Here is a 26,426-nt window from a genome sequence, read left to right as displayed (position 1 = left end):
CTCCCTGGCCCAGCCACATTGGCTTGCTCTGGACGTCAGCCATAGCAAAATACATTTAGAAATCATTACCTTAGAGATTTCATACTGAAGCCAAAAGAGGGAAAGGTCAGAGTTTTCCTTTCCTGAAAACAGGGGCAGCATCATATGGAAGAAATTCTGTATGAGCTCTTCCCCTTCCTTAGAGTGTCCCACTTGCTTTCTTCCTTGGATCATTGAATCCATATGACCAATACTACTGATTCCAGAGAGTGGCAAGTCAAAAGAAGTCAGAGGTCCTGCTTGGTTGTGCTGCCCATTGTCAAATATGTTGTTCTCATCCATTGCTGTGTAAAGGAAGGTAGGAAGAAGACTACATCCACATGGAACCCCTAAAAACTGTAAAAATGAGCAGAGCAGCTGAAATTGAAGATCTGGGCTGGAAATTTGTATTAATGATGGACCAAGGTCATCAAATAAAACCTGCAAAAAGACATAAATTGCAATTATGTATTAATGGAAGGATTTTTTTTTTAAACAACCCTAGAATTCATTCAAGTAACTCAATTCTATAAAGAAATTAGACAAACATAAATTTAAGTGAAAAAAAACTTTACATTCAAATTATGGAGGGAAAAAACCCTCATACAAGCCATGCAACAGACCTATCCAAATTAGAGTGCAAGTTTGATTCAACCAGGTGTCAAATTCCCACCCTCCTGAGATATCTAGTAGAAGTTAACCCACACCTCAATGCAGTGTTTTCACTGTTCCCCACTTTCTTCTCCTGTGCCAGATGGTCCCCAAGAGTATGCCCTTGAAGGTTATACTTCAGGGACATACTTCTGGATGGGGAAACTTAAAGGACATATTTTCAGGGGCATTGGGCATAGCAGAGGAAAGCGGGGGCGGGGGAGGAGGAATAGGTGAAAATGGTCTCTCCTCCGTACATTCACAAAATGTCCTTACATATGTGACGTTAGGCAGTATGAGATATGATATGCCAAACTAACATATGCTCACATCTCCATAAGCACAAATGCCCGATTTTGGCAACCCTACTGCAAGCAAAAAAAAAAAAAAAAAGTAATGAAAGGGCAGTAGACACAATGCAACATATGCAGCATGTCACTATCGTTATATACATGAAAGGTGGAGGCATATAAAGTATTTCTTTCTTTCAAAAAGGATGCTGGCCCCCACACACTTCCCAGGAAGATAGGTGTTTGGCAAAGCTGTAAAAGTTCATCTAGTGAACACGTGCCTATCACAAGAAGTAGATGCAAGTGGTGTTCACCTGTGTGGACACCACACAGAAACAGCAACCCCAGAAACAGACCTCAGTCTTCTCACACAACACCAACCTGTCTCTCTGGATCTTCACAATCTTCTAACGTCTGTTTCTTTGTTTTGTCCGGCCGCCAGGGCAACCAGTGCTTTGCTTCACGGGAACGTTCAATATGCAGCCAGTTTTGCCATTTGGGCAGAGATTTATCCTTTATTTCTTGTTCTTCCTCTATGTCTTCCTCATCTTCATCTACCAAAAACCAACACATACCAGCAGCTTTTTAAAATCTGTATTGTTCACAGAAACCTGTAACTTTGTCTATACACATACTGAAGGGCTGCAGCCCACACAAGCTCCTTATTCAAGCAGCCCTCCTGCTTTTCTAGTAATTTCCCTAGACTAGCACTCTGATTGAGAGATGACATGCAAGATGGAGGACTAAAAATCAGGTCATGGCACACATGCAGATTGCCTACAAGGCCTACATCAAACACCACTCAGTTTTTGAGCTGCTTCACATGTCACAACAAAGTAGCAAGAGGAAGTGCGAGGTGTTTCCAAGGCTAACTCAACTGAACACTAATTGTTTTAGAAAATTGCAGGATAAATCAAAGATGTATACTGTCTGTAGCGTGATATTAACAACAGCACAGCAATTATATTAATTATATGTAATGCATGAAAATTAGATCAAGCCTTCCAGCTTATAACGTATTTTCAACACGGCCCTCAGAAGTGAATAAATTAGTCATCCTTGGTTGAGCATGTCTTGCTAACATGTTTTTTTATTCAGCCAGAATATTTTCTAGCACCTACACCCAAAGGACCACTACAGAGCCTGATTATGAAAGAGATCTGCCAAGAACAGACCTACCATGATGTCCTCTGTTGATGTTCCAACACTCTCCTGATGCATCTCTATATCATGACGGAGGTGGGGAGGGGTGTTCATCTGCATGCTTTCTCCAGGTATTGATTTAAACAGGTATCTGGAGTGCATACACAAGGGCCATTGAGATGAACAGTCCCCACACAATAAAGAGATGTATCAGGAGATCTGCGGAGGGTGTCATGATAGGCATGCTCTCAGCACATCCCCTCATAATTGCATGTGCTGGATTCTGTATCATTCATATGAACCCATCGCCTTTAATGGGTTCACGGTTTCTAGAATCTAACTCTGTACAAAATGTGAGCTGTCACTGAAGCTTGAATTTTAGGACTGCAAGCAGAGTTCTGTTCATTAAATGGGTTGCTTCCCAAACACACACCCACACTTCCTGCACCTCCTGAAAAACCACTCCTGAGGGCCAATGGTCCCTCTAGAGTACAGCATCTGCTGTGGGGTGGAGAGCTGCAAATGTGGGGCAAAGTCAGAGCAAATCAAGACCTCCCCCAACCATACTAACAAGACTACATTGTTTCTTGTGATCCAAGCCAAAGCATTCACTCCAAAGAAACTAGTTATGTTGATCAAACCTTACTGAAACAAATGGGACATACACAAAACTTAACCATGCATGTGAATCCTACTAATTGCTATGGGGCTTCAATGCACAACTATGCCAGAAGGCCTTTATCTGTTGTTCTGCCTTTCAATATTTCTACCTTATCCACCTTTCACACACATCTCTCTACTTCCCCCCCCCTGCTTTTCATTCTGCTTCAACACTCCATTGAAGCTAAGAAGCTTGCCTTCTCTTACACATAGCAATATCACTGCATACTGAACATTCTCTACAACATGGATAATGCAGAATCTCATTGGTTAATCTATGATGGGAAAAGCAGAAGAGAGAGAGAGAGAAATCAGATGTAATCTGTATGACTCATCCAAAACTATACTCCCAAGTCTGCAGATATTTACCAGGTGGATTGATGACAACCCAACCACCCTTTTCTTGCTGATGCATCCAGGCCTTCCAGCCTTTTGCACCTTTCTCTCCGATTCGAGGCTCACCGCTGTCCCAAAATGGTTCAAAGAACTCCACCTATAGTCCGAGAGGGAAAGCACACATTCTTCAGTACTACACACATTTAAAGGTACAACTGGAGTGTTGGATGTGGGAAAGATGTTGGAGATGGGTTTTAAATAGGACTGCAATATTTACTAAGCTAAACAGTTTGATCAATTTAAAAATGTTTTGACTAATAAGGTACTCCAATTAATTGGTCATCAGATTTATAAAAACTGAAGACGGCAGGTGTTCTCCTGAAAAAAGCATTCTTTCTTTTAGAAAAGAGAAAGTGGGAAATGCTTCTTCAGAGCAGCTTGCTGCAAGATAGTGCCTGCTGCAACACATCTGCATCATCCAGACATGGACTTCCATGAATGTCTGATGGGTCTGCCCACGAAAGTGATTCTGGCTGATCCCACCTTCCCTCTGCAAAAATCTGATCCCAAGGGTCTTCTAGTCTTTGGGACATATGGGCAGGGGCATAAGGGGCTACAGAAGGAAGGGAAAAAATCAGCTAAAGTCATCCCTTCCCCATTGCATGAACACAACTTCCATTCATGGGAGGACAAGTCTGGATGCTACCCACCAGCTTTCTCATATGCAAACTAACTAGCAGACTGACTAAAAATATAATTAATCTACTAAGGCCTCTTTAGAAAGATAGCCTGCATTTTCAACATAAACAGACTAGAGACATCTGCAGAGAGCAGTGAAAGTGGGGCTGAATAACTTGCTTCTGGGCTCAGCTCAAAGGGCTGGCCTTCACTTCTAAAGCCCTAAATTGCTGGGACCAGGATATCTAGAGGACCACCTTCTTCCATAGGATCCTGCCTGTTCTCTCATACCAGGTCAGTGGCTGAGGCCCTGCTCCATGCTCTCTGCCACTGGAGGTGGGTAAGTATGAAGGATAGGACACTTTCTACCCTTTGCACACAGGCTCTGCCACTCTCTTCCCATGGCTTCCTCTATCCTGGCCTTCTATCATTTTATGATAGCCTTTTCATTTGGGAGAGCATTTGTGGTAAAAATCTATCTATGTGGTCGCTAAGAGTCGACACCGACTTGACGGCACTTAATCAATCAATCAATTTGATGCTGTTAAGTTTTTGTTTGTACTGCTGGTCTTCATTATTATTCTCTGCACTGTGTTTCAGTCACTAATTTGTTATATTTATTTTTTATTCTTGAGTCTCATACATATTTTGTATATGCATGTTCATGTAACCACTTTGAATATTTCATCTAAGCACAAAGGCAGGAGACATTATAAAATAAAAAATAATACACATTTATGGCTGTTCAAGTACTCTAGGAACACAGGAAGCTGCTTTAAATAGAGTCAGGCCATTGGTCCATCTAGCTCAGTATTGTCTACACCAGGGATTCTCAAACCTGGGTCCTCGGGTGTTATTGGACTTCAGCTCCCATAATCCCCAGCCTCAGTGGCCTTTGGTTGGGGATTATGGGAGTTGAAGTCCAATAACACCTGAGGACCCAAGTTTGAGAATCACTGGTCTACACAGACTGGCAGCAGCTTCTCCAAGATTGCAGGCAGGAGTCTCCCTCAGCCCTATCTTGGAGATGCTATGGAGGAAACTTGGAAACTTTATCATGATGCTGTTCCCAGAATGGGCCCCATCCCCTAAGGGGAATATCTTACAGTGCTTACACATGTAGTTTTCATTCAAATGCAAACCAGGGTGGACCCTGCCTGGCCAAGTGGACAATTCATGCTTGCTACCACAAAACCAGCTCTCCTGTGCTAGATCTATCCATGTTCAACTTTATAGCCCTGTCAAAAGGCTGAACAACAAACCTATCCTTTTAAAACGCATCAAATCACTTAAAACTAACCCCCTACTAGATTCTGAATGGACCCAAAAGAACAGTCAGAATTTAAGTCTTGCAACATTTTCAAAAGCAGCTCAGATATTGGCCTTGCAATAACTGCCAATTAGTACAACCTGAGTGCAGGTTCTAACCAGTGAGAGCCAGCGTGGTGTAGTGGTTAGAGTGCTGGACTAGGACCGGGGAGACCCAAGTTCAAATCCCCATTCAGCCTGGGCCAGTCACTTCTCTCTCAGCCTAACCTACTTCACAGGGTTGTTGTGAGGAGAAACTCAGGTATGTAGTACACCACTCTGGGCTCCTTGGAGGAAGAGTGGGATATAAATGTAAAAATAAATATAAATAAATAAATAAAACCAGGTCTGTGTGCAATTGTGGCAAGAAAAGCTGAATTCTACAACCTGCATAAGTTATCAAAATGGATGGCAATTGAGAAACAATTATGGCTAAGACCACCCAAGGTTCATGGCTAGAATTGAACTGGGGGATTCCCCAGCCATTTAAACTGGGGGATTCCCCAGCCATGCTAACCCAACTCTTTACATTAAAGAGACACTTCACTAGGGGCTTAAATAGCAATATACATGAACCACACTTTCTACACTTTTCCTTCTGCTGAACGGGTTTCACTTAAGAAGTGACCCCAACCTGGTGAAAATCTGCATCTGCAAAACTGCTTAGTCTGCAGTGGCACACAAATCAAAACACAGTCACTGATTTTTCAGTCTCCAAGATACAGGCATGTCAAACATTATAACCAAACTAGCCTTGAAGCAGGGAAACCAGTAATGAAGTGGTAGGGATGAATATAGTTAAAGACCCACATCCCTGTGACATTTCCTTTTTCGGTCTCTATTTCACTGCTCTAACTTGGAGATGAAAATATACTTACTACCAATATATTTTAAATTTAGCCTTGTCGGAATTCAAACTATAAATAACAAAGCAGTCCTAATATGCACAAAAGATTATTGCTCCAAGCTGAATTCAATTATTATGCTATTTATTGCTAGCCAAAGCCTCTGCCCTCTGTGGTACAGATTAGTACCCTGTGCCAGATCTCTGGAATGATGGGGTATGACCCACTTGTGGGCTGCAAGGCCATACATATTGGCCTCCCTGGTTGTATAAACACATACTGAGGCACAAGCAACTAATGACCACTGCAGAAGACAGGCCTGTGAATACAAATAGCTATCCTGGATAACATCTGAACTCATTTTAATCTCTGACTTTTGCACATAGCTAAGTATTGAATCAGACTGAAACATCCTGAAAGAGAGTTAATATCTGAAAGATCATCAAGATAATGACCATGCCATAATGAAGAGAACAGCAGCGTTATCTCTCTGGGTAATGCACAGTGACCTGTGGATGACTCAAATAATCACACCGAAGGGGTGGGACTGAAACATTCTGTATTTTCTTGCCTGCACAGACCACTTCTGAATCTTGACTGCATAAACAAGCCCTTACAAGTTGCAAACTAGCACGGCAGATAAGGTTACATGCAGCTTTTTAGCTCCATGTAGGAAGGACCTCACACTGGCATCTGCAACATTCACACCGTGCACTGGCCAAGATCCAGCCAGCAATTGCTACACTCATGGCACACCACCCACGAAAAGGAGCCCCAGCAGCCTCACCAACCCACATGATGACTGGGGCAGAAACTGGACGGCCATTGGCAGCTACAGTCCTTGCATTTCACTGGAAATGATAGTGACAACAGCATACAAAATAAGCAGCACAAATGCTGCACGAGCTGACACAGATACACATTGCTCCTTCTCTTAACTGCACTCAGGAAACAATCTCCCCTCTCAGGTGCAAATTCACTCCTTAAACACAATTAGGCATTAATTAGCACCAGTGTTGACTGAGATGAAGGCTTAACCACAGTCAAAGGGAGAATTTGCACCCTAGAGGAGAAAGACCAGTGGGAGGGGTAGTGTAGTAATTCAGCAGCCTGCCCCCCAATCTCCTAACTGAGCCGGCCTATGTGGCAGAACAGGGGAAAGCCAAGGAATGAAGAGGAAAACTTTATTTATTTGAAACATGTGATATACCGCCCACTCTGAAGACTCTGGGCGGTGTACAAAAACATGCAAAACAAGACAGCATTAAAATTATATTCTAAATAAAACTAAAGTAACTAACAGCAGGGGGGGAGGAATAAACTACAAGGTAAAAGCCTGGCGAAAAAGAAAAGTCTTCAATAAAGATTTAAAAATCGACAAAGACGGAGCTAAACGAATCTGCAGGGGAAGGGAATTCCAGAGAAGTGGGGCGGCAACCGAGAAAGCCCTTTCACGTGTTCTAGCTCCCCAAACCTCTCGGAAATCGGGGACCAACAAAAGGGCCATCTTATTAGAAAGCACACATCAAAATGCATATTCTTACCTGCCCCCTTGTTGGCAGATCCTTTACATTATCAGGTTTAAAAAACGTAAAGTCAATCAGGGCCTGGAACAAAGATACAGCTTTCTCCGAATGGCCTGCCTGCCTAAGGAAATGGCATTGCTGAAGAAAGATGGCTGGAAAGAGACACAACATTTAAAGAAAAGAGGTACAGGTGATACAGTTCTTATCAAACATTTTGTTGCTCAACATAATTTAAAAGCATTATTGTAGATACCCATTTTTACCCAATTAGAAGATGAACCTGAATTTAAGACGATGCCCTTAAAAAAGTAGAGGTTACTCAAAGGAAAAGCACTCTGAATTTAAGATGACCCCCCAATTTCTAACAACAAGTAACTTGGGGGAAAACCTGGACTTGGATTCAAGTAAGTGCAGTAAAGTGGATCAAAAGTACACTAAAATAAACATTCAAAAAGTCTTAATACAGAAAGAAGTGAAATTGTTTTATTTCATTTGACATGGTGAGGTTATTCACACAACCTCTTTTCTACCTACCTTGCTTCCACACAACCAAAAACTGGGAACACACACAGCTCCCAAACCCAGGTAGAACAGTTTTTGATTGTGTGAATGACCAAAAAGTATATTTCTAAGACGTTTGAATGATAAATTTGAATGCAGTGTTTTTATATAAAACATGAGAGAGACAGAGACAGAGACTGTATTCGTTCTTCAGCTTTATATGTTTCTACATAGTTTGGTTTAAATTTCAATGTGTAGTTTTGTACAGAACTATCTAGGCAGTTGATCACAGTGGTCACAATTGGCATGGTTTGAATCAGTCCTTTAAGTGATCTCCCAAAGAGTAGTGTTTTGGGAAGTATTATATGAGTATGGAGTTTTTAATATGAGTTGGGAAAGATTCATAAGTACTTTTATATGTTGCTGATATTGATGCTTATTTGACAGCATCTCAAGAAGTTTAAGTTTCCATATATATAATTTATCATGTACAATACTTTTTCTGAGCAACTGTGTTTTTCTAGAATTGTATGTTATTTGAAATAATATATACATTTTTTGTTAAAGGTACTGGGATATATTTTACTATCACTGAAGCAAATTGAAGATATTTATTTGTACACAATAGTGAGTGACTTTACTCATTCTGAAGCTATACTTGTGTGCATAACGATTAGGGAGATATAATGGTTGTCCACATATAATCTGATGAAAAAAACTCTAAACACGTCTTACCTTTTTATATGGATGGTTATTACATAATTCTATACACATTTTTATTTTTATTTTCATTAGTACATTTTGTGTAAAACATTTATATTATTTTTCACTCTTTGTTTTGGTAGTTCTTGTTTGGATTTTCATTCTAGTTTAAAGTAATCCTTTCTATTCTAGCAAATCATACCATATTGTATTACAGTAATCGTATAAAAGAATAAATGTTTGCCTTTACTGGCCATTTGGGGGGAAAAGTTTAGGTCTGTCAAATATTTAAGAAATGTGTAATTGATTATCCACCCTCAGACAGATTCATCTGATAAGTTTAAATAAATTTCCATATTACCAAAACCTCAATATAGGTAACATTTTCAGACACTGATTTCCACGATATTGAATTATCCAATAGTTTTGTTTATTAAATTGTAAGCTATCATTCATTGTTAGAAGGAAAGGCCATCTCTAATATTTTCCATATGATCACAGGCTCTAGCAGTCTACAAGCTGAACTGTTAAGGATATTTGGAGGCCCTGGCTCAGGGAAAACAATGGACAAAGACCTTCCAACTTCCAGTTTTCTGCTTCCACTATGATATCAAAACAGAAAGCAATACAAGAGTTCAGCACTAGATGGCACAACCCTTCAGTGTATCTCATGGACTACTGCAACTGGATCAAAAATTCTACCATCTGAAGCCTGACCTACCCAGTAGTATCTTCTTGACAAGGCTAGGATACTTGCTATAGTTCGTTATATATGACTGACAATTTCATAATTTTCTTAATAAGCAAATGGGACATTGTCAGATCAAATCTAGTCCAAGTTAGAGGTATGGTTAAAAGGAGCATTTACTGATCCTCAGACCAACAGAGTTATTTCCATTGGCATTATTTTTAAGTGTCCAAACTAATTCCATCTAGTGCTTGCAAATACTGCAAAAGAATTGCAAAAGGAAACAAAATACCCCAGAGAGGAAGTGCATTAGAAACCTGAACATATTTTTGAATAATAGATGTTGATCTGATGGCAGTCTCTCTCCTGCCCTACAATGCTATTCTGTGTTATTGGTGTTCACTAGCTCAGTTTATATGGTCCTGGGGGTTGTGGCAGCTCCTTATGTGTTTGTGGCCATGTGATTCATGCAACAAATGGAAACTGCCAGTTTTGCCACTGCAAATCTGATTTCCTCCGTTTAGCCCAAGAAGTGGGCCATGAATCCAATGGCCATATGAATCACCCCTAATAGGGAAGCAACATTCCTCTAACTCTATTTACTTTCAAGCACCCGCTGACTAGTAAAAAGAGGGCAAGTGGCAAGTGGCCTGGGCACATAAGAAAAGCTCTGCTGGCCCAAGGCCCATCCAGTCCAGCATCCTGCTTCACTCAGTGGTCCACCAGCTGCTTCCAAGAAGCCCACAGGCAAGAGCTGAAGGCATGGCCTCTCTCCTACTGCTACTCCCCTGCAATGGATATTTAGAGGCATCTTGCCTCCGAATCTGGGTGTGGCCTATAGCCCTCAGACTGGTAGCCACTGATATCTTGTCCTCCATGACATCTCCATGCAAAGGAGGGAAGCGTGGCCAGGGGAGGGTGGGGACTATAGCAGCCATGTTCCACTTGCAGAATAGGTACGACTTAGGTGGAAATTCTGTCTCAGCGAGTCTTCTCTCCCCCCACTCCCTGTTCCCTACAAGCTAGTTGGTGAGCAGGCAAAGCAGTGTGAATATTTCCAGCCAAGAGCACAAAAAAGGAGGGCCAGCACCAGCAGGTGGGAACCTTCCAAGGAAAACTTATCTCAAGAAGCTTTACTTGCAAGAAAAGGACAACAGAGTTTATTGCCCTGGAGAAATAGTTGTTGGTCAAAATGCGTTGGGGCTTTTTGCACTCAAGAGTAAATGTAATTTGGCACCAGTTTGAGGCTCGCCTCTCACTTGGTGTTATTCCCAACCGGCTAGGGCACTAGAAACAGTCCAAGAAGAGGGGGACACGAAAGGGAGTTGAGAATCTCTGCCTAAACAGGGGAACGAGACAGGCTGCACGAAATGTTCTAGATCCTTAGAACTCTAGATGGGATGCCTGGCCTGAAGGCCGCAGGTACAGAAGGAGCTGGTGCTGAGTACAAGGTCAGTGTTTCTGAAGCATTAAAAAACATGCTGCAGAGACACGCTGGTTGAGTATATTTGTGGACACAATCTCGGCAAGAAGACTATTTGTGTACCAAGCTTGAGATCTGCGTGGGGAAGGAATCTGCAGAGGAGCTTTGTGGTTAACTCTGTTATCATTTGGTCACATTTTAATACACCTGCAAATCAGGAGGTTGTCTTAAATTCAGAATCCTGTTCCTTTTGGTTAAATGCAGGTATAACCTGTATTTAACCTCACTTTTTAAGGGGGACATCTTAAATTCAGAAATCTTCAGTTTGAGTAAATACGGTAATCAACACATTTTGGTAATCAACACATCTTATATTCCTACCCAGCATGGCTTCCTCTGTGCCTGGCAGTGCAGGATGAGACACCATACTGCCATCCTGGACAGCTGACAAAGTGCTCAAGCATTTGCCATAGAGACTATGGACTTTTAAGACAGCAAAGGTGCTGAACTGACTCTGACAGAACAAGAGATATTTCTGCCACAACACTGGGTTATTGGGATGCAAGAAAACCAGTTTTTGCCATTCTTTGATTACAGCAGACGGCTCCCAGAACTCTGTGCAGAGCTTCAACCTGGCCAGTTTTAGGTCGACATCGTTTGGATTACTTTCAATAGCTCTTTCCAAAATGGCCAGCTTCTTCTCAAGAACTAGCTTGAGCGATTTCTTTCTCATTTCTCGCTCTCCCTCGCTGACTGAGTAACAGCTGGGACCTCTCATGAGTTCATCCTTAAAACAAAGAGGGAAAGGGATTACATGAGTAAACATAATGGTGACAGGCAGGGTGGAGCTTGTGTCCTCCTGAAAGATCTACAAGCCTCAACCAGTAATTGTTGGAGAGGGGTTATATTTTGAATCGAGCAGTGGCTGAAAGGGACAGCAGCCTTGGCCCTGCCCATTCATTAATTCCTGCCTAAGCCAGGACACATGCAAAGTGCTCTTTAACCCCTTCCCTGCCATCTAAACAGCAACAGATGCTCTGTTGCACCACACTGTGGTTGGGGCGTGTATCTGTGTGCACTTGTCATGGAAGGTTGCCTGTCCACTCTTGGGGTTAAGGAGACTTTGACTGAATCTCATCTTGCACTGAAGAGAGCAGCCAAGGTGCATAATTGAGAGATCCTTAAGATCAAGGGCTATGCTTAATGGATAAGCTCTAGGGGCTAGATTGAACCTGCAGACCACCAGTTGCTTATCTCTAGTCTACAGAGAAGATACATCGGCCTGGAACACACAATTGTTCATATCTGTTTAATGTTGGTTACCTACACTCAAAGACAGATTAAGGCAGGGGTGCAGGATGCACTTACCCCAGGCCTTCCTATTTCAAGTGGGACTCTCCCAGTCTCGCTGTCCCAATCCTCCCATCTCACCATCATCCTCTCCGAATGGAGTTAGGAGGGCTGGAACAACTTCCTGCTGCTCCTCTGCCCGGGCTCGCAAGTACACACTGAAGCAGCAGTTTTCGCCTGTAAGCCAGGGATGCTGGTGCAGGGCCCAGGCTGCCAGCTGGCAAACAGGCAGGGAGGCGGAGGGGGGCCCGACAGGTGGGGGAAGTCTCTTGTCCAGTGGTGCTCCACTGTAGCCTCCCTGCGCCCCGCTGGCCTGCCCTCCCAGCCAGGGATGGAGGACCTAAGCCAGCCTGCTCCATGGGGTGAAGAGAGGGGCTCTGGAGGGCACTGTCAGGTGGGCCAAGCTGGGGCGGCGCACGTCGAGAGGCTTTGGCTGGCTGGCAGGCGCTGGGGCCAATGGCCTCCATGGGATTGGCAGGGCCAGGCCTTGCCTTTTGGCGAGGCTCTCCTGGCAAGGGCTACTGGGGGTGGCTATTAGGCTCACCGGTAGGTGGAGAGCTGGAATGTGCAGGGATGAAGAGGAGGGGAGGGTCCGGCCAGGATGGGTGGGAGGGGGAGCTCTCTCTCTTTCTACCGCTGTTCTCTTTCTCTTTTGTGCCCTCTCCTCTCTCCCTCCTCCTGAGCAGTGTTCTCTCTAATTTTTTTTCATCTGTGTGAGGAATGAGTTTTGTTATGAGTGGCAGTATCAAGGCAGTATGTGCACATGTGCGTTTAGAAGGGGGTCTTCATTCAACCTGAGTGGGATCGAAAATTAACTGAGTAGACAAGAAACACACTTGTGAGCGCATGTATATGTGCATGCCTTAGAGCACTGCTCCTGAGGGCCCCCCCCATCTTAGGCTCCAGGCCCCCCAAAGCCTTAATCCGGACCTGTCTACACTAGCATGATTGTGTGAACCTGTATCAAGGCAGGAATCCCAGAATCATCTTGGGTCACCTTGGGATGGGTTCACACAATCACAGCAATGTTGGTAACCCACATTAAACTTAGATTTGAACAACTGTGTGAACCAGGCCATGTTTTACTCCCAGTACTAGCAGTGCTGGCCTTGCCTGACATTTTGCTGCCTGAAGTGGAGCAACCAGAGGACTAGCCTGCTGATGCCATTTCTCCCCATAGCCCTTGCTCACCTAACTAATTTCACAATGTTTTTATTTAAATTTCATGGGCACATATCTTGTGGGTTGGGAATGAAGCAGTATTAATGAGCATTCATAGTGGGCTCTTCATCTGCACTGTAAACTCAGTTTTGCAATCTGCACAATACATTTACCAATAAATCAAACTGGTTAATCTGTCGTATCTGCTCTTCCCTACAGACTTCAGGCAAGATGTCCACCTTTTAAAATTATTTATCTTAAAGCATGTACATTTGTTCATTTATGCATCTTAATCTTAATGAAAAATTCTGAATAGCTGCAAAGCTGTTCATAGACTGACAGGGAGGAGCATGTTAATAATGTCACCAGTGCTAGCCAATAGGAGTTTTCTACAACTGGCTTCTTCCTGAGCTACAGTGCAACTTGCAGACCAGTTTTCAGAGCTTGCCCCAAACGGAAATGGTATGTCCGTACCTAGCGAGTAGTGCAAAATGCGGCAGCTAGGGTTTTATCTGGAGCTGCCCAGTGGGAGCACATCACACCCATTCTGAAAGAGTTGCAGTGGCTGCCAGTTCGTTTCCGGGTCCAATTCAAGGTGCTGGTTTTGACCTTTAAAGCCCTTAATGGTTTGGGCCTGGGATACCTGAGGGACCGCCTGCTCCCAAGGGTTGCTGCCCGCTTGACAAGATCATCTGATGGGGCTCTGCTCCGGGTGCCAACAATGAGGGAGACTCGGTTGTCGTGCACGTGGGACACGGCCTTATCTGTTGCTGCCCCCAGACTCTGGAATGCTCTCTCAGTGGCTATTCACTCCTCGGTCTCCATCACAGCTTTTAGAAAAAGTGTAAAATCTTGGCTTTTTGCCCAGGCATTTATTTGATTCTCTGCTGCTGCTCTTTATAGTCTGTATTGCTTTTATGCTTTTGTTTTAAATTTTTAATCAGATTTGTTTAATATTTTTTTCACTTAATATTTTAATTGTGTCTTTTTTACCATCTTGTGTTTAAATTTTTTGCTGTAAACCGCCTTGGGATTGCTTTAATGATTGCTTTAATAAATAAAATAAATAGTGAGGGAGTTTCCAAACTAGTCCTGCCACTCTAAAAATGTTACAACACTGTTCCCCTGCAGTCTTACAACACTGTATTACAATCTAAAACCTCAACACACACATACCTGAAAAGAAACAAAATCCATCCATGTTTTGACATCCCTGGGGTTCTCTCTGATCTTTCTGTTATATTCTTCCACTTTTGTCATTAGACCAGAGTTTCCACTCTCACAGTTCTCTTGAGGTTCAGGCCGTTTTAGTGCATCACGCTCAGGGGGTCCTTTTCCTTGTAGCCATAATGTGGTCAGTGGATCATAAACCCCAAGAGGATTAACACAGCTTGTAGTAGGAACATCATCTTTGTCCAGTTGTGAAACTGGTATCCAAGTACATGAGCCAGGGGAAGAACTCTGCCTTTTACCACAGACGGGCACGCCATCTAGACTCAAGAGCTTCAGGCCACCTTTTGTGAAATAGCGTTCAAGTCGCTTATGGGATTGCTTTTTCTCTGCCACAGAACTTTCCCAGGATATCCACTGCTTCTTTACATCAATGCCAAGACAGAAGTTGCTCCTCCTCCTGTATCTTTAAAAGCAAGGGTTAAAACTTAAGTATCTCCAAGGTAGCATGGAGAGGACAAAGAAAACAAGTGTTTCTCAGGCAAATTTGGTTATCGGGCCATCACAGGGGTAAAACTGTCTTCTTGTGTTAAGCAACACTACTTAGCACCACTACATGAAGTATTTATGACGGCAGTCTATGGAGGCTATTTACTTCTCAGCCACTAGAAGCCACAGTGGAGATCAGGCACTTATTTTTGTTAACAGCTGGTCCCTGACCTTTTTAAAATACCTTGTTCCTTTATTAAGAGTTACATGTGCTATGTGAAGAGGTGGAGGTTTGAGAGTGCAAAAAGTAACCTGAGAGCCATCTGAGTTTGTTCTACACCATTAAATTTGGCACAGAACAAGTCAAGCAGGGGTGCATTTCAGAGGTCCTCAATCAAAAAATATTTTAAGGAATATTAGGAATAGGCACTGCAGCAAACTATAGGTTGATCTATCCTGCTAGCAGCTAGTGATGCCAGGTCACAAACTGGAGATGGGTCTCAAAAAACCATTGCATCTCTTCTAGATTTGTTAGGAGACATACCAGCCAGAGTTCCCCCCACTCAATCCTCTCCAGGGTTCTCTCTAATTTTTTTCATGTGCGCACAGAATGAATTTTGTTCTGGGCAGGAGTATCAAGGCAGTGTGTGCGCACATGCATTCAGAATGGGGCCTTCCTGATTCAACCTGAGCAGGACCTAAAATTAACTGAGCGGACATAAAAAAAAAACTTGTGAGCACACGCACGTGCGCACACCTTAGAGGGAACACTGATCCTCTCCTGGAGCTGTTATGTGTCCTGTGCCTCTGCATGCTATAAGAAGCAAGATTCCAGCTGTGCTGCACAGCAGACAGAGAAGGGGGTCAAGAAGTGGGTCGGAGAGGTTGGAGCTGACTAGTCTTTTGATGCATCAGGAGATTTAAAAAGGTACAGGGAAGGTCTCCAGGCAACACTACAAAACAAGTCTACATTTGCTGCTATGACTGGTATATTACTAACTCCCTAGTCTGGGAACAAGCAAGTAGACAGAATTGGAATCAGTGAACTCTATGTCCCTAGAATCATCAGGTGCAGTTCTGTCAGACTGTAGGTTCTGCAACTGTAGGGACTTCAGGAATTAAAATGGGGACTCAGGTGGTGAACAATGAATACAGTTCACTGGGTGCAATTATGACATTTGGGAGCAAGGTTTGTTCCAAATGCCAGCTGGATTCAAAACATCACTACAGCACAGTCTATAAATTATGAGAGATCCTCAGGGGATCATGCTATGTATAAGAGCAGCCTATTAAAACTTACCTTTTCTTTAATAGCAAAAACCACTTTAAAAATCCCAAGTGATCAGCAGTTTATGTGGGGATTTTTCTTTTTTTACAGCTGATTACACTTATGTAACAAAATTATGTTCTTCTCTACAAACAGAATAATAAGTATGAAGAAAATACAGCCAATCAGATACAGACTCATGAATATAAACCCAAGCTCCTGTCTCCCACTCTTGCCTCTAGATCAGTGTTCTCTCTAATTTTTTCCATCTGTGTGTGGAATGAATTTTGTTCTGGGCAGCAGTATCAAGGTAGTGCGTGCGTACATGCATTCAGCGTGGGGTCTTCCAGATTCGACCTGAGCGGGACCTAAAATGTACTGAGCAGACATAAAAAAGACTTGTGAGCGTGCACACAAGCACAGGCCTTAGAGGGAACATTGCTCTAGATCACAGTGCACCTCATCAGTACAAGGAAGGGAGATAAAGCTTCACAATAATATGAATACCATCAGTGTCAATTACAATATTTGAGAGCATGTGTAAGGCAAATCCATACAGCAGACGACAAGAGCAGGTTGATATGGAAAGATGTCAGAGTGCAGCGCACACCATAGCCCTATTCAGACATTATGCTGTACAAGTGTACAGATGTCCGGACACGTTCTTGTGAGTATGACTGTACCTGTGTCAGTTTTTAAAATGAGCCTGGGTACAGGCCCCTCAAATAAATGGTACAGATAGGAAGGTGTGCCTGTGCTGAATATAACATGTGAGTAACTGTACCTGTGGACACCGCACACTCATTGTACGAGTGTTGAATATAAGACATGAATAGGGCTCCTATCTGGCTTGAGGTACAAAACACCTGTAGGCACAACCCTGGCAAAGAGCAGATCGGCTGGACCAACAAGTGGGGGTGTCACAGGCCTCCCGTACTAGATAGTAGCCCTAACATCTAGCCAATGGGCAGCACCACAGAGGGAGGGACCAGCCATGTGCTCACATCCAGCCAATGGGCAGCACCAAAGAGGGAGGGACAGAAGAGGGCAGCACAGAGCACTATGGGGATGAAGTGCATGCAGCTGCACACACAGAAGGAGGGATCATGCCCAGAAGTATTTCCCTTGCACTTTTCCAACAGTTTATCACCATAAATAATTCTGCCGATATCCTTAGCTTTGACAAATTTCATAAGTGCAAATTTCATTACCTTGCAATGTTCCCTCGATAGAGTGACTTGTATTGCCAGTTTGCAGGGTCTGGTTTCTTATCTGTTCTGAATACTTCTGATGTCAGACCCTGGACTTCATCAAGCCAAATAGACTGACTGCCCACACTGGAGACTTTGTCTTCTAAGCTAGGAGCGGGGAGAACCAAAATGGTATATCTTAAATATTGCTAAAACAAAAAGGTATTAGGACTTATTCAAGTTCTAGACCATCCAAACATCAATCACGCTGTGACCAAAAGAAAAAAGAAAAAATATTGAGAAAACCATGCTACAGTGAATGAATGAAAAAGCTGCCCTTCCAATAACATACTACATTTCCAAAGCAAGAATCACAATATTGCTTAGCTTAGGCAGCAAGACGAAACAGTTTCTTACTAAGTTCAAAACCTACTAAAGCTTCCTTTTCTGCTTCTTCTTTTTAACTAGACCATTCTTCATTTGATGTTAGTTGGCATTACAATGATGTGCTTCAACCATTCTCTAGCTTTTATTTTAAAAGTTGCATTGTGGCTTCCTATTTTAGTGCACTCTGTGCTATCATTATGACATTGTTTATACACAACAATCAGCCTGGATGAAGTTTACAGAGCTAAAGTTAAAACAGAGAAGGTTGAATTGGAGTATCCTAACTGCTAAATTAACTGTAAAGCAAGTCTATGTCATGCAAAGGTGGGGAAATGAAGGAAATGTTAAAAGTGATCTATAAATGATTAGCAGTGCAAATGATGTTTTTAAGCTAATCCCTCCCTGTGCCCTGGTCAGTGTCACAACAGAAGTAGCTGATGGCCACTTCTGTTGCAACGCAGAACAGGACATAGGGAGCAATGCTGCAGTCCCACATAACCACTTTTTATGAGGGCACCAGCAGGGGAAAAATGGCAGGGCGGGGGCTGGCATGTAGACAGCACCTCCCCTGCCCCTTAAAGGAAACCCCCCCCCCCGAACCAGCTTGAACACAGAACCGGTTCAGTGCTCCTAGAATGGAGCGCTGAACAGTTCCATGCACATCCCTAGAGCTTATCCTAACAAGATAACTTGTGGTTTGGGCAGTATAAAAATGTGTTAAATGAATAATAATAATATAATAATAAATAGACTGAGCAAAGAGGTGTCTTTTTATTATCTTTATTTAGCAGAGGGAGAGCAACTGGCCCTATCCAGCCCCAGCACAGCATCTCTCTAGTGGCTGCTGCTGGTGACCATCTTATGTTTCTTTTTAGGTTGTGTGCCCTTTGCAGACAGGGATACATATTTATTTTTATTTCTCTATGTAAACCGCTTTGGGAACTTCTGTTGAAAAGCGGTATATAAGTATTCATTGTCGTTCTATCCTAAGCAATTGATGGAATCCACAAGAAAGAACGAAAACTGAAAGATAAAACTCTTCTGTGTCACAGTGGGAATGTCTGTAGATAAGATTTACTAGCAATAAAAAGCAATTCAAAAGGAACTGTAGTTGATGTGAATTTTGAGAAGATGACTTATCTTAGCCTTGTAGAAACAACTGTAGCCATTTCTGAACACTATTTTATTAATACAGCAGTCATAAAAATGGGTTCAAGAATCGAGGCGGCATTTCAGCATGAATATTCCTAAGGATTTCTATAGCTCATTTTTCCAAAGGCAAAAGCATTGAATGAGGCATAACTTTATACACCAGACTTTATGTCATATACACGTATAATGGCTGAAAGAAAACAAAAGCTGACATCCAGACTAATCTGCACTAGTGCAATAAAGAAACATGCACACGTGTGGGAAGACTGCATTGCTGAGTGGAGGCTCAAAGAAGCACAAATCCTGGCATTCTTGGTCAACTCCATAAGCACTGTGCTTGTGCAGCACGGATAGCATTACGCCATTCCCTAAAACATATACAGAATGAGGAAGAGGTTTCACAGCAAGAGGAATGAACACACCTTGTTGCCCCAGTGCAATACTAGTCTGGAAGACAAGCTCCCGAGTTAGTGGAAATAGCTCGCGCAACATGTTTGCACTCATGCAGCATTGATCTAGATGTCAGGCAATGCATTTTGGAAGGTTAATCCCAACAATTTTGCTGGAGCTTATTCCAAGTATGCAAGAATGGGGGAAAGATGAAGGGCACCGTATCTTGATGAATATCCAAAACCTTGACTGAACAATGACATTCTAAATTCATGCCTAAATGAATCAAAGAATTTTGATGAGTTATTGTGCAGAGAGAAGCAAAATTATAGGTGTTTCTTGAAGTCGTCACTTCTGCTTGCTCCCTCGCCCATTTACTATTTTGAACAATTTGACAAGGGTTTGCTGAGGCAGGCCGGAGACAGGCCAAAAGGCGTTCAACAAGGCACAAATTTATTTCAGGCTTGCAAAACAGTCTGGAGCCAGTAACATCAGTTAACTAAACAACAAAGCTTAACTGATATACAACGCGGTCCTAGCACTGCAGGCTGCAGCTTGGGCCCTCATGCAATGCTCCCTCTAACAGGGATTCCCACATATTGTTGACTACAACTCCCAGCATCCCCAGCTGCAACGGCCTTTGCTTGGGTTTATGGGAGTTGTAGTCAACAACATCTGGGAATCCCTGTTAGAGGGAATACTGCCTTCATGTCCCTAAGGCTGTCTGTCACTCCCAGTCCTCCAGTCTTGAGTGGGGAATCCTGGTCCAAAGACTCAAATAGTTGCTATCCTGCCATCTCCTATAGTAATATCCCATTCCAAAAGCAAGATGACTCAGGCCCCACATTTTGGACTGCCTAAGGGAGGCATTACCATTGTCTCCAAACACCAAATTTGGAGTGCTGACTGTATTAGAACCTGCCCTTTAAAAGCCCACCCCAACATCTCCATCCAAAGCTCTAACCAAGCAACACATGCAACACACTCAAAACAATAAACACTATGACGACTATTTAAAACTACCTTCTATTTTGCTCAAATGAGCAAAGGGGGACTCTTAAGCATGGGTCAAAGTCTGTAAGCTCAAGAATAACTTATTCAAATATTCATGTGCTCAAGAGATTGTTTTAATGACAGGCGGTATAAGAAGTTTAATGATAAATAGGAGTAAGACACGGAAGTTGTCACATTTACGTCACACATTTACCTTGTCACTAAGCACATGCTCCTCAACTGTACTATTCCTAGCCCCTACAACCACTGCTCTTCTTTCACCTCACCTCAGACTCAAGGGGATACTTTCAACAGGGAAACCTCACTCTTTTGCTCCCTCCAGGCTCCCTTGCTGAAAGCACATGGAAGAGAAGAGAGAGGACAACTCTTTTAACACATCCCAGTGCACATCACTGCTTCTCATCAACCTACACGCACATCTTTTAACCGCCCTGGCAAACACTGTTAAGAAAGTACAAGCAATTAAGAGATTGTCAAGAACAATACAAAGTTCATTAATGAAAGTTATTTTATACTTCTCTATTTATCCCTACATTCCTCCCCCACCCCGCTTTCCTCTGTTGTCTCCCTTGTATTAACATCCAGTTTGAAAGCACCTTGGGGCAAGGGCCTGTTCTTTCACTCGTTGGAAAGTGCTAAAATTTTAATAATTTATTTTATTGTAATAATAATTTTTGTTATTAATTTTAATAATTTGTTTTAATAACTGATTTATGCTGTTCTTATTGTGTCATGCATTTTAATCTGTGTTGACTTTTAAATATTTTAAATTTTGTACACCGCCTAGAGATGTACATATCAGGCATTATAAGAATACAAGTAAATTTTAGCCCGTTGAATAACGGGCGCTAGGAAGGGAAGGGGCCCAAATTCGCCCTCCCGCCCTCCCAGCTGCCCGACTTCCCCTTCCCCGCACCCCCCCCAAAAAGGAATAAGGGCCGCCGCAGCCGAAAACTGCCCTCCCGCCCTCCCAGCTGCCCGAGCCCTCCTCACCCGAGTCAGCCCGCAAGAGCCGGGCTGAGTAAAAGCATGTTTTCCAAAGGTAAAGAGAGGAGCTCGCGAACAGAGCTCTTCTCTGTGCTAAGCCTCTTCCCAAACTGGTGTCGCCACCCAAGCACCAGTTCAGGAAGAGGCTTAGCACAGAGAAGAGCTCTGTTCGCGAGCTCCTCTCTTTACCTTTGGAAAACATGCTTTCACTCAGCCCGGCTCTTGCGAGCTGACTCGGGTGAGGAGGGCTCGGGCAGCTGGGAGGGCGGGAGGGCGGTTTTCGGCTGCAGCGGCCCTTATTCCTTTGGGGGGGTGCGGGGAAGGGGATGTCGGGCAGCTGGGAGGGCGGGAGGGCGGTTTTCGGCTGTGGCGGCGCCGTCGCCAGCCTCTATGCCGCGGCCGGTCTCCCCAGCCAGGCAAGGGCCCCAAGCCGCCCGGCTTCGGCGGCGCCAGGCCTCGGCGGCGGCTCTGCCACCACCTCGGCCAGCTTCCCCCGCCGCCTCCTCCCCCCGCCCAGCTTTGGCAGTGCGGCCAGGCCGTGGCCATGGCTCCACTGCTGCCTTGGCTGCGCCGCGTCCTCTGACTGAGGCGGCGGCTTCGCCGCCGCCTCAGCCAGTGTCCCCCGCCGCCGCTTACCCGGCTTCTTCGGGGCGGCCGCTTCTGGCCACCCAAGATGGCCGCTGGGTGCTGGCGGTCGTGTCTCCCTGGCTCTGTTCTGGGCATGCGCTTCGCGCATGCCCAGCACAGGCCAGGCACGAACGCACGCTTGGTGTCCGTCCACGAACGGACACCAAGCGTTTTATTAGAGAGGATGATAAATAAATATAAATAGAATAATCCTCCTTACATACTTCAGTTCTGCTCCTTTGCTGCCATTATTTCCATCACCTTTCACATCCTCGGGGTCAGAGTCTGATCCACTGCTGCTCTGATCCCTTCTAGTTCTCTTTTCTTTTTTATGATGTCGCTGTTTTTTCTTCTTCTTTCTTTTCTTAGCTGATTTTTGGAAACTTTCACTGGCGTCAGTTTCTCCTGATGGCTCCGATTTGAAGGTTGTTCTGTTAACAAACATACAGAAACTAAGAACAAAAACTGTACTATGGATAATATTCACAATCCAATTCTTAAAACAATGGGGTAACAGGAAGACCTGGCAGGGAATGCTAGAAAACCATCTTTTTAAAAGGATAAAATTATTTATTTATTCATTTAACATATTTGCATTCTGCCTGTAACCAGTGTCTCAAGACAGTTCACAACCGTGAAAATATCCAAACATTTAAAATGAAACAGTTAAAAATAACTTAAAAGTAACTAAAATGCAACTAAAAGCCTGGCTGAACAGGTATGTCTTCACGGTTTTTCTAAAGGCCATCAGAGATGGTGCAGCTCTTATTCTAACAGAGAGCGCATTCCACAACCTGGGGGCAACTACAGGAAAGGCTCACCTCCAAATTGCTACCAGATGAGCTGGCAAAACAGAAAAAACCCCAATCACCCCATAAGTCATGATGTTTCTGAAAAAAATTCAAGTAGATTCAAAATTAAAGAAAAATGGCTATATGGTTCCTCCTCATCTGAGGCATTTCTGTATCTATAAAGAGGGGGAAATATATAATTATAATTTTATGAATATGAATAATGCTGGATTTAGTTCCAGCGGTGGCACAGCGGGGAAGCAGCTTGCCTAGGGAGTAAGAGGCTGTTAGTTCAAATCCCCGCCAGTGTGCTTCCCAGATTGTGCCTAGTAAATATATAATTGTAGTCACCTATATTGGGCAGCAGTGTTATAGGAAGGTGCTGGAGGTGGATGCTCACTTCAGTGACAACGGCAAAGGCATCATCTCATACTACACGGAAGGCAGGCAATGGTAAACCACTCCTGTATTCTACCAAGAAAACCACATGGCTCTGTGGTAGCCAGGAGTCAACGCTGACTCGACGGCACAATCTTTCCTTTTTTATAAGCAACTAAAGCTGTAATCCTACATATTATTTACCTGGGAGTAAGCGCCATAAGTACATATGCATAGAATTCAGCTGCAAGGGCTGTACAACTTTGGTCCTCCAATCGTTTTTGGACTACAGCTCCCAATATTCCCAGCCACACTGGCCAATAGTCAGGGCTGATAGTAGCTGCAGTCCAATATCTGCAGAAAGGCCCGAAGTTGTGCTGAGCAACTGCTTGCCTGAGCTACTGCTTGCCTTTTTGTACACTGCAAGCAAAGATGCTGTACCAAAGAACACATTACCTTTGGAGTGTGGATTTCTCCAAAACAAGGTCTGTGACCTCTAAAGTATGCTGGTGTAGCCTCAGTGCATCTTCATTGCAGAAGCTTGGGTTGGCAAGCCAGCTCAGTTCTGCAGAGACAGAAGAAAGATAGATCAATAATAATATATATATATTTTAATCCCAGTGTTTAAAGCCAGGGATTTATCTTGTCAGCAGATGACAAAGCTTACAAAAAATGTGACTGGGACATCAATAATAATCATGTATTATAGTCCTTGAAAGTTTCACGAGGCAAATACATAAGCCGTCACATATTGTGCAATATTCAGAAGTGAGAAACCTCCCATCTAGCAGTAAAACCAAATGTCTATAAGAATGGTGCTAAGCCCATTTTGACTATGCTATACAAACAGCAAAGGTGGGAACAAGATAGGACCCCAAACACAGTTTTTTCACCAAAACCAGCAACTCTATGTCCAATTTTCCCACTTCTTCCTGTAATATACAACGTCATGTCATCACACTGTGGTCTTCCCCACCTGCTCCTATAAGAGGCCAGTAATGTGAAGTTGGGGATGTGATGGCATCATGTCAAGTATGTCAGGAACTGCATCTTACAGTACAAAGGAACTGGGGGTACAGCTGCCATTTTCTGCATTTAGCACAACTTCTAATTCAGTCCTTAATAGTTGTAAGTTGCAATCCCACACACATTTACCTGGAGGTAAGTGCTGTTGAAATCTGTGTCTGACATCCTAATGAAGCACTTGCACTTTGAGGGAACACAGGAACATAGAAAACTGCCATATACTGAGTCAGACCATTGGTCCATCTAGCTCAGTATTGTCTACACAGACTGGCAGCGGCTTCTCCAGGGTTGCAGGCAGGAATCTCTCTCAGCCCTGTCTTGGAGATGCTGTCAGGGAAGAAACTTGGAACCTCGGATGCTCTTCCCAGAGCAGCTCCATCCCCTGAGGGGAATATTTTACAGTGCTCACACGTCTTGTCTCCCATTCAAATTCAACCAGGGCAGACCCTGCTTAGCTAAGGGGACAAGTCATACTTGTTACCACAAAACCATGAGGGCTGCAGAGCCCTCATGCAACTACCCGTCCCCCTCAAAATAAGGAATATAATTTATGCTTATCTAGCCTTTTTAATTGAATCTAGTCCTTCTCTTTCCCTGCCAAGTGTCCAATACATAAAAATCCTTAAGAAATAAGTTAATTTCCATATATCTTTGGATATATGAAAAGCATGAAGAACTATATGTTACAATCTGAAAAAACATTTAATATCTGTGCATCTCATTGCAAAGTCCTCTGAAGGTTTACGAGATGTGTCAGAATCATCAGGAGCAGCCCGGTGCATTGTCCTTTTGACTTTCACTGTAGCAAAGACAGTTGTGCCTTCTGAAAATGCAGGCTGTGTTTCAGAGTTACCAAAGGACAGGACTGACAATTTTCTAAGAAAACCTAGTTTGGAAGAGGCAGTGGTTTTCTTCAGAGGATAAATGGAAAAACAGCATGCAGCTATCTCATGAAGAACAGAACATATATTATTAAATGATGAGAAGTATGCTTGGTCTTCCTAGTATATGAATGAATAAATACTTTATTATGGTCTTTGACCGAAAAACACAAAAACAACACTGAATAAAAGCGCAGTTTTTTTATTAACAGATAGTACAAATACATAATATCAAACTCCACAGAGGTACTATGGAGTCTCTGGTATTTGCACAATTAGTCAGCATTGCGCAGTAGAACATCAGAGTTGATAAATGAGGAAAACTGAGCTGGTTTGAGTTATACTTAGTAGTACTTACCGGTATAATTCAAATCAGCTCAGTTTTCCAAGTTTATCAACAATGATGTTCTACTGCGGAGTGCTGACTAGCCATTTGGATCTGGGCTGGTAGTTTGCATCACTTCAGACCACTGTTCCCTCTAAGTCGTGCGCATGTGCACACGCTCACACATTTTCTGATGTCTGCTCAGTTCATTTTAGATCCAGCTCAGGTTGAATCAGGAAGGCCCCATTCTGAATGCACACGCACACACACTGCCTTGATACTGCCGCCCAGAACAAAACTCATTCCGCACACAGATGGGGGAAAAAATGAGACAGAACACTGCTTCAAGATTAGAGCTCTGTGTTGTGCATGGGTGGCTGACAGAATCTAATAACTGGCTTTCAGAGGTGGGTTCACCTCTGTTATATATTGGCAGCAAGTACATACAGAAGAGCTGCCGGTTCCCGCCAGGCACAGGTTCCTGCTCGTGCCACCATTTCTGTTGCATCCAAACCCAGAAACATTGGTTGGAGAATGCTAGGTACCCACCTCAGCCTGGCATTGTCAAGTCAACTTCAAATGCTGGTTCCAAATGTGGAGCAAATGCTGGGCTGAGGTAGGTACCCAATGCTCTCCACTCATCATTTCCAGGTTCTGATGACACAGAAATGGCAGCTGGAGCATGCAACCCGGTGGAATTTGGAGGGTTCTTCCATTCTTACTTGCTGCTGCCATTATGTGTGAACACAGCCAGAGTCAAAATATTAGAACTGGGGTATTCTGCAGAATTTCCCTTTGAATAATAGTAAAGTGAGAAACCAAAAATGGAACATCAAAAACCCCTACTGCTTAGCGCACTGGTGCTGCAGCTTGACAGCCCATAATATCAAGGGGGGTGGGGAACAAATGTCCCTGGGCCACCAAGGTCCAGGGGCTGCCATGGCACCCCCTTTGCCTCTTCCCATACCCAGCCCACAAACGAAGTGCTCACAGACTGGGAGTGAGTGATGCAACACATATGCCTCCCTTTCTGTTGCTGACCACACCCCTGCATCACCAGGCATCTGACAAC

General features: G+C 43.5%; 1 protein-coding gene across 5 annotated transcripts in view; it reads right to left on the bottom strand.

The window, feature by feature from the left end:
* The window catches only part of NRDE2 (NRDE-2, necessary for RNA interference, domain containing), a 52,151-nt gene that overhangs the window by 22,897 nt on the left and 2,828 nt on the right, over positions 1 to 26,426 (bottom strand). For 3 of the 5 annotated variants that reach the window (XR_008308848.1, XR_008308847.1, XM_053257153.1), the window contains exons 2-10: positions 23,579 to 23,687; positions 22,178 to 22,384; positions 17,418 to 17,564; positions 14,457 to 14,916; positions 11,151 to 11,556; positions 7,474 to 7,607; positions 3,132 to 3,255; positions 1,341 to 1,513; positions 70 to 459 (exon numbers count right to left, since the gene is read on the bottom strand). Coding sequence is in view for 3 of the 5 variants with exons in the window: in XM_053257153.1 (XP_053113128.1) it covers positions 70 to 459; positions 1,341 to 1,513; positions 3,132 to 3,255; positions 7,474 to 7,607; positions 11,151 to 11,556; positions 14,457 to 14,916; positions 17,418 to 17,564; positions 22,178 to 22,384; positions 23,579 to 23,687 (2,150 nt within the window). In the remaining 2 variants the exon portion in view is untranslated. Of the gene's footprint in view, positions 1 to 69; positions 460 to 1,340; positions 1,514 to 3,131; positions 3,256 to 7,473; positions 7,608 to 11,150; positions 11,557 to 14,456; positions 14,917 to 17,417; positions 17,565 to 20,532; positions 20,671 to 22,177; positions 22,385 to 23,578; positions 23,688 to 26,426 lie in introns of those variants that run through there. The other 2 variants (XM_053257170.1, XM_053257176.1) reach the window with 2 other exon arrangements.

This window comes from Hemicordylus capensis, chromosome 1 (genome assembly GCF_027244095.1).
Source record: "Hemicordylus capensis ecotype Gifberg chromosome 1, rHemCap1.1.pri, whole genome shotgun sequence".
Classification (NCBI taxonomy): domain Eukaryota; kingdom Metazoa; phylum Chordata; class Lepidosauria; order Squamata; family Cordylidae; genus Hemicordylus; species Hemicordylus capensis.
This window is presented reverse-complemented; position numbering and strand designations above follow the sequence as displayed.